General features: G+C 42.6%; 2 protein-coding genes across 3 annotated transcripts; one reads left to right on the forward strand and one right to left on the reverse strand.

Moving 5' to 3' along the window:
- Positions 1-350: 350 nt before the first annotated feature.
- tbxta (T-box transcription factor Ta) lies at positions 351-2,862 on the forward strand. Its single transcript, XM_041053574.1, has 8 exons — positions 351-535; positions 874-1,138; positions 1,419-1,553; positions 1,652-1,713; positions 1,815-1,876; positions 2,000-2,173; positions 2,265-2,388; positions 2,604-2,862. Exons 1-8 carry the CDS (start codon positions 351-353, stop codon positions 2,860-2,862), a joined length of 1,266 nt encoding a protein of 421 aa, XP_040909508.1.
- Positions 2,863-9,312: 6,450 nt separating this feature from the next.
- Positions 9,313-14,223, reverse strand: nudc (nudC nuclear distribution protein). 2 transcript variants are annotated; one of them, XM_041052623.1, is made up of 9 exons: positions 14,018-14,223; positions 13,394-13,471; positions 13,066-13,275; positions 12,898-12,954; positions 12,687-12,800; positions 11,764-11,958; positions 11,521-11,604; positions 11,266-11,384; positions 9,313-9,654 (listed from the first exon to the last, which is right to left on the reverse strand). In XM_041052623.1, exons 1-9 carry the CDS (start codon positions 14,090-14,092, stop codon positions 9,603-9,605), a joined length of 984 nt encoding a protein of 327 aa, XP_040908557.1. In that variant the 5' UTR covers positions 14,093-14,223; the 3' UTR covers positions 9,313-9,602. The 2 variants fall into 2 exon arrangements, with proteins under 2 accessions (XP_040908557.1, XP_040908556.1); XM_041052622.1 differs by having other exon boundaries at positions 12,898-12,957.
- Positions 14,224-14,234: the final 11 nt, after the last annotated feature.

The following is a 14,234-nucleotide window of genomic DNA, read 5'->3' on the forward strand; positions in this document are numbered from 1 at the left end:
GGATTTTGTTTTTTAATAGAGTTTGGTTGAGGAAAACAAATTTCAACTAAAATGATAAAAGCTGGTTTGAAAATTTTTAAAATCTGCAAAAGTGAAGCGGAATCTCTCTGCTCAGTCTGCTGTGTGTGGGCGGTGTTTGAAGACGTTGAACCCCGTCAGAGAGGCGAGGTGTGTGCGCGCAAACCACGCCCCACATCCCCATGAGGTCCCCGGGGGCCCTTAAATGATGAGGCCTCGAGGCTTAGAAACCAGTGTTGCTCGGACCTGATCTCCCTCAGCGTCTGTTTTTGAACCAGTGAGATCCTGCACCAAGCGTCTTGGATTTAGGTCTAACTACTCTTCTTGGAAATATGTCTTCCTCCAACCCCGACCAGCGCCTGGAGCATCTCCTCAGCGCCGTGGAGAGCGAGTTCCAGAAGGGCAGCGAGAAAGGAGATGCGTCCGAGAGGGACATTAAACTGACGCTGGAGGACGCAGACTTATGGAACAAGTTCAAAGAGTTGACCAACGAGATGATTGTCACCAAAACTGGAAGGTAGGTTCAATAAAGCGACCTGTGGCGAGGCCGCGGTGCGCACAGGGAGGGTGGATTTTACGCAGGGTTTTTTAAATTGTGAGAACTAAAAATGTGCTTGATCAAAGTTGTCAAGCATTTTATTTTATTTTTTTATGTGAGGCTCTCACACACACACGTACGCGCTCTGTCAAAGATTTTGCTTCCTGAGGCCTAAGAGAGGCCTCGGGAGGCTCAGAGGAAATATCAGCAGAACTTTCTGTGACTGAACTTCAGTTAAAGTTACATGTTTAAAAACGATTTTGGTAAAAATGACTCCTTAGACAAATTCTCATAAATTTCATTCTTATTCTTTCCAGGAGGATGTTTCCGGTGCTCAGAGCCAGCGTCACCGGCCTGGACCCAAACGCCATGTACTCGGTGCTGCTGGATTTCGTAGCCGCGGACAACAACCGGTGGAAATACGTGAACGGGGAGTGGGTCCCCGGTGGCAAACCGGAACCCCAGAGCCCCAGCTGCGTCTACATCCACCCGGACTCCCCCAACTTCGGAGCGCACTGGATGAAAGCGCCTGTTTCCTTCAGCAAAGTCAAACTCTCCAATAAACTGAACGGAGGCGGACAGGTGAGGAGTTAGGTTTGCAAAGTCAATCAAAGAAATGCATGAATGAAATGCTACTGTTGCTCTAAAGGAGCTTTAAAGATTCATTTTAACAAGTTACTATATTTTTAATCATAAAATATACCACTCCTTTCTCTTATTTTTAGGAGCTGTAAAATTCATTCACTGGATTTCTGTCATTTTGCTGCCATATTTTCACTTGATCATATAAAAACGTGACTAAATTTGCTGATTGAAATAGTGGTGACAAATAGTTAAATTAATTTGTATTTTTATTCTACAGATCATGCTGAATTCTCTGCACAAATATGAGCCAAGGATACACATCGTGAAGGTCGGAGGGATCCAGAAGATGATCAGCAGCCAGTCTTTCCCTGAAACACAGTTCATCGCTGTCACTGCGTACCAGAACGAAGAGGTCAGTTGTGTGTATCCCCGTCATAAAAAAATCTTAAAAACGCCGATTTGCCTTAAATATTGAATGAAGTGCTAACAGCTGTCACGCTCTGCCCACAGATCACTGCTCTGAAGATAAAGCACAATCCCTTCGCTAAAGCCTTCCTGGACGCTAAAGAAAGGTACAAGCTTAAACTTCAAATCAAAGCTCAGATTACCAAACTAGTCTCAGATTAGTTGGCTTTAACATTATATCATCTAATATAATTGTTCTGGTTTGCAGGAGCGACCATAAAGAAGTCCCTGATCACAGTGCGGACAGTCAGCAGTCTGGCTACTCTCAGCGTGAGTTTCTTTCATTTCTCCATTTCAAAAATGTTCAAGGAGAGCATTCAAGTTCAAATTTGAAAAGCCGCAGTCGCTGATAAAGAGCATCTGGGACTTAACCGTGTCTATTCACTTCCACAGTTGGAGGTTGGTTCCTCCCAGGCCAGAGTCCTATCTGCCCCAGCAGCAGCCCTCCTCAGTTCAGTAGCACAGCAGGTCACTCCTCTGGCTCCTACTGCGAGCGCTATTCCAGCCTGAGGAGCCACAGAACCGCCCCGTACCCCAGCCACTACCCCCACCGCACATCCAGCACAAGTAAGACCCCACTCATATCAAACGTTTCCTCTTAAGATGCCAAATTAAAAGGAGCATTAGCGAGTAAATACGCTCTGTACCTCATTTTCAGACAACTACATGGACAACACTTCAGGGACTCTGCCTACTCATGACAGCTGGTCCGCTCTTCAGATCCCCAACTCCACAGGCATGGGCACCCTGTCCCACACCACCAACTCCACATCTAACTCCAGGTGAGACCCTGAACCACAGGTGTAGAATGGCTACACAGATTCTTGCTCTTGGTTTCACTGAAGCTAGAACTTATAACAATTTCCACGTAACAGGTAGTTGGTGTTTATTAGTTAAAGCTAACTAACATGAACATCACAGGGTTCATGTTATGACCCCATGATGCCACCAGAACCATCTCAGATTCACCAACACTCTTGTCCTCTCTCATCCACAGTCAGTATCCCAGTCTATGGTCAGTAGCTGGCACCACCCTCACCCCTTCAGGCTCGGCCTCGGGCTCCATACCTGGAGGTCTGACCTCCCAGTTCCTGAGGGGCTCCTCCTACACGGGCCTGACCTCCTCGCTGCCCGTCTCCTCGCCTTCCTCCATGTATGACCCCAGTTTGAGCGAGGTCGGTGTCGGGGAGGCCCAGTTCGAGAGCTCCATCGCCAGGCTGACTGCATCCTGGGCGCCTGTGGCTCAGAGTTACTGAGCAGCTGAAAAATTCAACTCTGTGTGCTAGGCTGTCATCTCCGAAGGCTGGAGGCTTTAGGAACAGGACTGAAGACATGAAGAAAGGTCCTGAGGAAGACGCGGGAGTGTCACGAGACCTGGAAAGGATCCATTTTGGCTCCTGTTTGTGAAAAAGCATAGATTATTCATTAAGGAGCATATAACTTAAAGAAGGTGCAAAAGTTAGGCTGGAGTCACACGTGACTGATGTTGATGTGCAGAGACAGAACTTGAAAGACAATCATGTCCTTCCATATTGGACAATATCACAGTAGAATAATAGGCCTTAGAGTAGCTACATGGTCAGAACTCTCTTTGCTCTTAGTGATTCACAACATGCCTTTTACATAGTTATAACATGTTTATTACACTTTTTTCCCCTCTTATGGCTCCAAACAACCACCCTGAATCGCACAATCACTGACACTTTTGTTTTTATCAACATAAAACAATTTTTTTTAAAAATGGTCCTGCTAACATAAATGTGTATATGAGTGTATATAGAATAAATTAACGTCCAGTGTTTTCCATATAAATGTGCCTTTTTTCTGGTTGCAATACAAATGTTCAAGGATTGGACTGAGAGTCGCAAGTGCCTTCTGTATCCTGGCAGGATTCTGTGGGGACACCCCCCCCCCCCACTTCACCTGCACAAACACATGTACATAAACTATGTATTTGTATTTGAACTCACTGTGAGTTTTATTTATGTCATGTAATAATAAATTAAATATGTTTGTTTTCTCAAACTGGGTTTCATTTGGTCTGTTTTGTGGACACTTGGTACCTTGTGTAATGATTTGAAGTTTCTCAGCTCTAAGCACTATAATAAGTATGATTTTGGTACAGAGAGATGAAAAGAACACACCATGTACATAATAAGTTCCTATCATCTCTAAAGATTGAAGGTCAAACAAAGGCCAAGTGGTTTAATTAATGAGACAAACATGAAAGGGTCGAGCAATGGGCGCCTAAAAATGTCCTGTGTCTCATTTTGATACCCGTGGGTTAGTCTCGAGGTGTAACTCTCACTTTGCCCTCGTGCATCAAACTTCAATCGTAACATTTCTGGCCCCATGATATGAGCTGCTTTAAATAACGGCCTCCGCACAGCGACTCTAAGTGAATGTGGCTTCTTTGATGTGTAATTGAAATGACAAGGTGATGGAGAAGTGTCCAGTTTCAGAAACCTATCGGGGTATTTTTCCATCACTGGCACCCGTTCGTTACAATCTGCGTTGTGGTGCGACATACGGCTAACACATTCAGATCTGCATGTGAGGAGAGTCAAAGGTACCGAAGACGGACCCAAAACGCTAACACCTGAGATTAAATAAATACAAATAAATGATTAAATAAATAAAAATATACATGTTATTACTGGTATTTTTCCAAAGTTAGCTTTGCATTATTAACAGGAACATAGTGGACTCAAACCAAACTCAGTGCAATTAACCAACTTTTTTATTTGCTTGTTAAACCAATCTTTCTATGCCTTGTTGTCTTAATAAACTCATTATAATGCTAATGTTCATGATAAGAATGTATTATAATATGTTTCATTATCAATAGAGACAAAAAGATGTGGATTCATTGGACGAATAAAGGATTGAACAAAATCATATTTAAAAAGTTTTAAAATTATTCAGAAAAAGTGACTGATTTTAGTTTGTTGAGATGCACATAAACAAACGGTGCTAATGTAAAAGTCCATGTGCACATATTAAATAAAAGTGACATCAAGCTCAACTAAAAAAAAAACAAAAAAAAAAACAGAAATGCATTTTAGTTGATTCAGCTTTATCCTCAGCTCATACCTGAGGCCAGTGGCTTGGCCGTGTGTTCGTGATGTCAGTGGTGTGATGTGTGTGTGTCAGGCCCACAGAGGTTCGGCCCCTGGAAAGTGATGGAGTGGTCCTCACCGAGGTGCAAATGAAGGCTGGAGGGTCACGGGGCCACAGGCAAATAGTAATGAAGCAGCAATGTGACCTGCAGCTGGCGGGGCCAAACGGAGCAAAGGTCCCTCACATGAAACGCTGACATCTCCCAAAGCCTTCATTTTAGTGCTTCTCCAAATAGAGGAATTAATCTGTCAAACAAGATAGAAATAAAAATAGAAAAAATAAAATGGTTACAAATCTGTGGAGAGTTTGCAGTTTCATCGATTAGCTCAGTGTTTTGGTTTAGCGGCTCAATTCTTTTCTGTTTTGTTTCACTGTGTCACAAAATTTGTCTGTCGGCACCAAACAGCCGACAGACAAATTTTTGTTGTCACAAAAAAATTGTGACAACAAAAAATTGTCACAAACTTAAAATGTATTAAAAAATCAGCTACTGCAAGTAAAGATGCAATGCAAGTATAATATAAACAGGCTGTATATATGAGTAAATAACTGCAGTATAAGTAAAAGCAAGTACTACATTCACAATTTTACAATGTACAGAAGAGAAAAATGTACTAAAGTGTCAAAAAGTACAATGAATAAAGAGAATAATACTCTATATAATAGAGTAATTTAGTTAATTCAGCTAATTTTCACTACTGGAGTGATTTAATCTGTATGTATCATACTGTTCAAGTATGATGCATATGTTTTATATGTAAAATCATAGTCGGTTAATTTTTTATAGCTGTCAACTAGAGTAGAAGTAAGTCAACTATAAGTAGAAAGTACCATATCACAACGTGAAATAGAAAATAGAATATTAACAATTTAGTACAGTTGATAGGTCAGTCAACTTACTTTCCTCCACCACTGCTTTTTGCTATGTTAAGATATTCTAAGATTCACTGGACCAATCAACAGTGACATTATTTTTATATTAGCCTGTGCTTGTGAATTATACTGGGCCATCACCATCTCTATGGTATCACCCCGGGGTGCTCTTCATTAGTTATTACTCACAGGATCAGAGTTTGATTTTTGATGACTTCACTTTGTTCAGCAAACAACAAAAGCCAAAAAAATAAAAGTCACTGAGTCCTTGTGTTTCATCTTTGCTGTGTGTGTGTGTGTGTGCGTGTGATGGGCTCTTTATGAGCAGTTGTCCAGACCTGCTGGGGAGGATGTTTGCTGATGGTCTTTGCTCAGTCTGGAGCGGTAAACAGGTCCTGCTGGGCTCAGGGCCATCTCTGCCCTCTCAGTTATGGTATGTGTGTGTGTGTGTTGATCTGAGGACCCTGAGAGCTGACTGAAGCCTTTGTCCTTCAAAATGGCTGATCTGCTCTGCACACCCCAGCCTGCAGCCTGTGTTGGCCTTCACTGATTGACAATTGGGAGTCTGACTTTGCACACTGGCCTCATCTCCACCCCTGGAAGTGTGTGTTCCAAATACGCTTTACAGAGTGTGCCCAGCACCCAGGTGTGGAGGATGGATGGAGCAGTCTAAACAACAGATGCACATGTTGGGTTGGGTCGGCGCTCTCTAACTGTGCTTGTCGTTATTAGTTTTAGTTTGATCTGAGGTTTTAAATCTGTCTTAATGACAGAAACAGAGTTTGTTAATGACATCCACTTAAAATATATCAGTCGCTGGCAGAGAGACATGGGATGGAGTCAGCGATCGAAGTCAGACTGACTCAGACTCAGTGTTTTCATCCAATGAGGCGGCATGAAAATCTAAATCTGACAGATGAAGAATCAGCCAGCCTCCCGTCCCAACTTTGTCCTGGTGTCCTCTCACGTATCCCTCCTCCACTTCCAGGAATAAGCCACTGAGCAGCCCTATGGACGAAGAGACAGGGACGAGGCGGCCTCCGCAAACACCACAATTATGACGGTGAGTCACATTGTGCTGGGCCTTGCAGGTGATTTATGAGGGGATGAGGGGCCACTGCCAAAAAACAAGCCGTCAAGTCTGGAACAGGGAGTCAGTGCGGTGGCGGGGAGGTGTGTTTGCAGACCGCCCCCTCGTCCGCCCCCAAACCCCAACCCCGTCCCTCTGATGTCTGTGTGTCTTCGTTAATGAAGAAATTCTGGTACCTTGGTGAGACATTGCTGTCAGCTGAGCAGACTCTGCCTTCTCTGTGCCCTCAGCCCCTGCACAGTCATACAGCTGCCCCACCCACCAGCAATCCCATCAGGCCTCTGGCTTCACCTCCCTAGCTGAGGCTGTTAAAGGAACTTTGGGAAGTCAGGCCACTACAGTGATCCCAGTCTATGAGTCCTAAAGGACCATACCTGGGTTTTGACAATCCAAATGAACAAACAGTAGAACTCTGCACGGGGCTAAAAACTGAGACCAGAACCCAGCCTGTACCCATGTCATTAAAGACCTGACCCGACAGAAGTGACTGGCACTGTCAGAGAGAGAGAGAGAGAGAATTTTCCTTATATACTGAAATGATCAAACCCGAATCCAAACAGAGCCTGAAGCTTTAGGCAAAAAAATGAAAGTGACAAACAAACCTACTATTTGTAGCAAACTGGATAAAACATTAAAAAAGGCACAAGCTTTTAAATCCAAGAGCACCCACGAAGAAGAAAATCTCAAGATGATTCGAGATTAGACAAAACATCTATCTGTTGCCCTTAAATACTGAATACTGCTTCCTCTCCAGTCCCAGAATAACTGCTCTTTGCCAACATGTGAACAACTACTCGACATCCATGACACAGAACTGTAACACATGGCCTAACAATCAAAACACAAACACGGCGACCTGCTCTCTGCAATCAGCAGATCAGCCTTCGCAAAAAACGCCGCTGTCCTGATGAGAGAGATGTCCCGAGAGTGTTTTTGAACTAGATGAGCAATTTCACACATTAGGAGGACTTGCTAGCCAACATAAGCTAATGTATGTTTCCTCCGGTCACCACAGTGATGGTGACAGCCTCTCACCATCCTGACAGGGCAGTCCAGTTAGCTGTGGACAGTCACACGAGCAGAAAAGACTTGTAAGCAAACTGGTCCTCAGTGAAGTAACATTTAGCAGAGGTGCATGATATCCAGTGTGGTCTGAGTGAGAAACCATGTCCTTCAATCAGTGGTAGTCGTACGGTGATTACCCTCAGGGTCGGAGCGTGTCAGTCACTTTGAAAAGAGTGAACTACTCAGTATGAATAGTAATATGTTGGAATGATGTTTACAGTGAGGACATGGTTTTTCTGTGTAGCCTGTCAGTGATGTGAAGGATGTAAATATGGAAACTTTGGTCCATTTGTCAAAGTGCTAACAGTGAAGTTCTGATGAAAGATAATGATCCTTCCATTTTACTTCCACTACACACTCAGACCACATGTCTGAAAATTAAAAACATGAACAAATATCTGAGCATGTTGACTTAGAAGGATGCAAGCTCCTCACCTCCACTCGAGGCTCGCAGCCTGAGGCTACATCAGCTGATACTGAACCTCACTGTGTCATCATGCTTTCCTGCTGCTGCTTCACATTAAAAGCATTCAACAACTGAATCAGGGCTGAAATGGAAATCTGTAAGTTGGTTAAGAGTAGATGTTTGACGGGTGCAGACAGAGGTGAATGCACATCTTCTTCAGTGACTATACAATGTATTATTGGTCATAACCTGAAGATGCAGCTGTAGCTGTAGTTGCTCTTTTCTTATAAATTGTTTTTACTACTAATATAAATACTGTTGTGTTACTATTCTAAATATATAACTACTATCTTAACATATTAAAAGCTATTAAAGTACTACTACTAAGCTTCTACTTTTTACACATTTTTATAAAATAAAAACCTCACTGACTTCCCAGGTCTCGACTTGTTCATTTAAAGCTATGAGATAAACTCATTTCTTCCACCTGAGGATCATCTTCTGCAGCGTTTCAGCAGATTTGTAGGATTGGTGTGAGAACTCTTTGCACATTAACTATACAAGGTAACACTCAACCTTAAAAAGCACTCACAGCCTTTTACACTTTAAGGAAAACACTGCTGCTCCCTTGTGGCTCAGACAGAAAACCTTCCAGTCTGTGCACCGTGTTTCTTTGACGCCTAAGCATCTAATCAGTACACAAGTGATAGAAATGAACTACAAAACTTACAGTATTTGAATGGACAGTGACATTTTACATATAAACTTAATCAAAAAGGCTTAGAAATCTGTGGCATCCACACAGGGTCCACACCAGGACATGCTCAATTACACAATTGACCTGCCTGGTGACCTGGTTCTCATTGTAGGCCAGGAGCCTTTGGAAGTGATCCAAACATGATACACGGCTGAGTTCAGTGACCCAGAGGCCTGGTAAAAATCACCAGTCTTGGCCTTGAACTCTTCAAGGTTATGAACTTTCAAATTCACAGACAGCAAAGATACGAAAGTGAATTGAAACCTCAGTGTTTGATTATTTTGCATTCATTTCTGCTAATTCAGGGAACTGATATTTAACCCACTGAAATCAGGTGAAGTGTTAACTCTTGTGCTGACTGACTGCAGAAAATTAAAGCACTCGTGTTGAATCACTTTGATTTTAAATTCATTTATAAAAAAAAAAATCCAGACACATCTTTAAATATTTGGACGACATGCACAGAGAGAATGCAGATGTTCCGGTCATCAGACCATGTTCTCATAACAAAAGGAAAAACTGAAACACACACCTCTGCCCTTAAGAGATGTTAATCAACAAAAACGCATGTCTAGTATGAAGAGAACACATGAAGGGAAGCTGGGTTGGTGCCTGACGTTGGCTCTAACGTGGTTTGTGTGAACCATGATGTGGATTCTACCGGTGAAGCCTGCAACAGCTGGTCTCAGCTGAACTTGGCTTTAGAGAAATCCATCTCTGGGTGCTGAGCCATGAACCTGCAGACACACAAGATGTTAGAAACAAAAAAAACAGCTGACATGTTGACAACAAAGCAAGAGGCTTTCAGAAGTTTTTTTTCCCCCATCCATTTCTGCATGTGTCTTTATTTATATCATAGACACACGTGGATTATTTTGATCAAACTTTATTCTTGCTGGTAAATTTCTGGATTGTCAACATTTCCCCTCAGAGCACTGAGGGAAGACTTTTTTTAACTTTAGCTGTAGCACCTCCTTCTGGCAACTGGGTGATTTTTTTTTAAACAGTGAAAAGGTGCATGATGACTGAGATGACACCATCAGACAACACATTTGATTGGTCAGACATAACGTGAACTTTGTGTCAGTAAAGAAACTCTGTCATCCAGTTATCTTCACAGCAGTCACCTCAGAGCTGTTGTTTAACTCTTATAAAACTGTACGAGACCTTCACAGGCAGCTTTAACAAGCTCAAAGAGGAAGTGGACGGCAACATGACAGAAGGCGAGACTCTACTGGCCTCGACTGTGAGCAGCAGAGGACGAAGAGTGTCCTTCACATCTGTCTAAGCTGTGAAGTTAGCTCAAGTCCAGGACTTTTCTTAGTAATGCTACTGCTGTGTGTAATATTTGACATGATACGACACAGACCGCTGGAGTTTGTAGCAGTTGGAAGAAAATCATCCTTAATGTGCAAATGAAAGCATGCTTTCATGGATTTGCCCTTTTACTATGAATGGGATATACTTCACTTTACGGCTGACCATTTTCTTTAAGTGCACATGGTGTTTTCAGTCTTGAGACAGCCACTGGTGTCTGTTCATTTTACCGTACACAATTAAGTTGCAGAGGCTTGAACAACATGCTACCTACAGCCAGAAGCGACAGCAGTTTTCATGCTCTTCCTGGTGGTTTGTTCAAAGACGTTCTTTAAGTAACATCACACTGTTAACATAACTCATCAGTGCAATGCTTTAAAAACCTGATGCTAACGGTCTGGTTGGAGCTTCAGGTGTGTCATGCTAGTAGCAGCTATCACCTCGCAGAGACTAAAATAAACTGAAGCCAAATGAGGCCTGCAGGGTAGAACATCAATGTAAAATATTTAAGCAGGACATGACAAATGGTTGGGAGTAACATACATATCATTTGTAGTTAAACTGTAAACCACAGTAAAACCTTTAAAGTGCAACAAGACACTGTTTAAATGATCTAATCTTCTAAGGGGACTTCAGTAGTTAGTAAAAGTGTCAAAACGAGTTAAAAGAAAAGACTTGTAAAACATCACGTCCGCCATGCTGAACCAGGTCACTGTCTGCAGCAGATGGCACAGTCAACACACCATCTTTTACTGCCCACAGTTACAGCAGGTGAGCTTGGCCTTGAACAGAAACAGGTAACACTGAGGGCAAAACTACACAGGAGGCTTTCAAATTCAGTTTCCTATAAAATCTTTGTGCACCATAAAGCCTCTGATAAAGTGACTCTGAGTACAGTGTCTGCTTTGGCGAGTTACCAGAGAGGTCAGCTGACAGAGAATAAAAGGTTTATTTACAGTTTTGCGATGACAAAACCTGAGCTAAACCGAACAGGTGTGTTCTCTGGCAGTGAGGCTACACTGGAAACTTACTTTTTAAGAATGTCTTGTTTCTTCTGCTCTTCAGACGTAGGCAGGCCCATTGATTTCTGCCTTTGGTCGTACATCATCTTCTCCACCATACCACGCGTCTCCCCATCCAGGTCTGACAACTGCTCCGCAGGAAGTACACATGGGGGGGCAGAGGGGGTGGGGGGTGGAGGAGTGAAGGAGTGCATGTCAGTAATCTTTTAGTTGCTTTTATTAACATACAGTTACTGTGAAAAGCGAAAGCCTGGCATCCTTTACCTTTGAGTTCTCTGGACAGATTTTCTTGGTGTTGATTTCTGGATCTGTGGTAACGATCTTGCTCCACCACTCCATTTTATTAATCTGAAGTTAAAAAGGAAAGATTCAGATGAAATTTAAAAAAAATCTACATACATTATTCATCTCAACAACCCAGCTTTCTTTTCATTCACCTCAGCACAGCTGAGGAGACACACATTAAAGGCTGGAGTCCGTCTCCAGTGACCCACACTCTTTTCTTACCTTTTCCAGGTGCACTGTAACAACCTTGCCGTCGTCGATGAGCCAGGAGCTTTCTTCTACCTTCACCTCGTTGTAGAGCTGCCCCTCGATGACAGGAGGGTGTCCTTTCAGGCCGACCTTGATGGAGCGTCGCTGGATGTCCACCACCACGTCTCTCCCCTTAATGCGGAACTTCACATCAAAAGGCACCGCCAGCTGAGGGAGGACGTTAAAAATAGTAACAGATATTAGATGATGTCTAAGAGACAGGCATCAAAACTTTCAGAACACAGAGGATTTACAGCAGGCTGACACATGATGCCATCATACCCACAGTTCTTTTGTTGGTTTGGTTCATTTATGTACAAACATACTCAATGACAAGGGAAACGTGTGAGGGAGGGTGACAGACTGAATAGAAATTGATTTATAAATCTGTAGATATCAGTGTGTGGTAGCAACCTGTGTAAAATAAGTCCACTATACTTGTAAAGGCAAACCAGTGTTTCTCCACAGAGACACATCCTCTCTTCAGAGGCTAAGGCATGGGGCAACATTTCCAGGCTGCTTGTCAGTGCCTTGTACCATAAATAGTTGAGTAGTGTGAAATACAGAGGCTGGATTGTGGTGCAAATATTGCTGTTGACACTCAGGTGAACACTGCTAGCTTCAACATTTTCAGGCAAAAAGAAATATCATGTCATATAAGAGTAATGTCCCGGCCAGTACAACCGGGCCTGCCAATACAGAGAAACGGCCAAGACAGGAGGCGTGAGGTCTGTCACACTATGTCACAGTCGAGGGTTTTTAGTAAAAATCTGGCTGCCTGAGCAGCAAGATGATCAAAAACCACAGACTCTGAGAGGCTTAGTAAACACAAGTTGGTGATACAGATGGATTCCACGGAGATTCAAAGCATTTTCCCGAGGTCAAAAAGGACTCACATCAACTTCAGACAGGGTCTGCGTCCACTTGTAGTTGGGCAGGTCAGCTCCGTTTCCGGCATTAGGCTTCAGCTTATCTTTGTCCTTCTCGTCTTCCTCTCCTTCTGAGTCAGACTGCGGACATGGAAATTAAGACCAGTAAATCAGCAGAACCAGATTTTACTGCTCATCAACACCAAACATTTCACTCCTGACCTGTTCCAACACTCACCCCCTTCTCTTTTTCTGCATTTGTTGGGGTTGTCTCCGTTTTCTCCTCTTGCTTCTTTTTCTGTAATGCAAAACACACAATAAATACATAAATAAAGGGATAAAGTAATACACAATAGAACAACCGCAGTTATTCGTGTGACAGAGCATCAGAGCTTCCAAATTTCACCTTGTCAAGTTCAGACTGAAGTTTCTCTGCTTCTTCATCAGTCAGTTCCTGAATTCTGGGACCGTCGTCGTTTTTCTTTTTTCTCTCTTCCTCTGCCAGCTTGGCAGCTCTTTCAGCTTTCTCTTTCTTTTCCTTCTCCTGTTTCATCTGCTTGTCTTTGTGGGCTTTCAGCGCCAGCTTACTGTGGTGTGCAAAAGCATCCTTCACTAACTGAAAAAACAGGAACGGTGAGAAATGACAAGTCAAGTGGCACCTATGTTAATAACTGTCCAGGTTTCTAACAGCACAGTGTCAAATGTCACAGAAGCTGCATCTACAGTAATGTTACCTTCTCTGCAGCATCAGCATCACCTCCAGTGAAGAAGTCGGTTTTGCGGCGGAGGAAGCTGAAAAATGTGTTTACTAACTGTAGAAAGAAAAACAATCACAAATGAAATTAAATAAAGAAGAGAGGAATAATATATAATAATATTTTTTTCTTTATTAAATGTCAAGAAATGTGTGTTAATGGTGGAAATAATGATTCTTCTAGAAATTTCAGTCATTTAACACCACTTAGCCCAGACCCAGTAACTCAGTGATATATTAAGATGTTTAACTGTGGATAGATATTCATAACATCCTTTACGATGAAAACAGACCATCCAGAAATGAGTTGAACAATAACTAAAAGAGGGATTTTATTGTAGTGTCATGCTGCTCTGTGAGACACATGTAAGCCGAATTCACCACAACATCTCACTGATTATAAAACATAAGTTTATGATCTGTTCAGCTAGAATGTTTTCTTTTTAAATGACAACAGTATTTAAAACCTGTAAAATGGCTGGAAAATTCTGCTTTGATGTTATGAATGCTGACAGACGAGGTGTGCCTACTAGCTTAGAGGCTAACTGAATTAGCATCAACACAGACACGGAAGCTTTAGCACGTTAGCAACAGGGTGAATTACCTCTTGTACTCCTCCTTCGTGTTGCTGTGCCATAACAAGCAACATTCCGTCGTACTTTTCTTCATCGTCACCCATGTTTGTGGATTAGGAAAAGGTTAAATGAAACGCTAACTGTGAGAATGGCAAGCTAAAAGTTGAGTTAGCGACAATGTGAGGGCCGTTGGCACGCCGCTTACTTCCTGGAAACAAACCCCGCCTACACTTGTTTGGACCAATT

Source organism: Toxotes jaculatrix, chromosome 13 (assembly GCF_017976425.1).
Source record: "Toxotes jaculatrix isolate fToxJac2 chromosome 13, fToxJac2.pri, whole genome shotgun sequence".
Taxonomy (NCBI): domain Eukaryota; kingdom Metazoa; phylum Chordata; class Actinopteri; family Toxotidae; genus Toxotes; species Toxotes jaculatrix.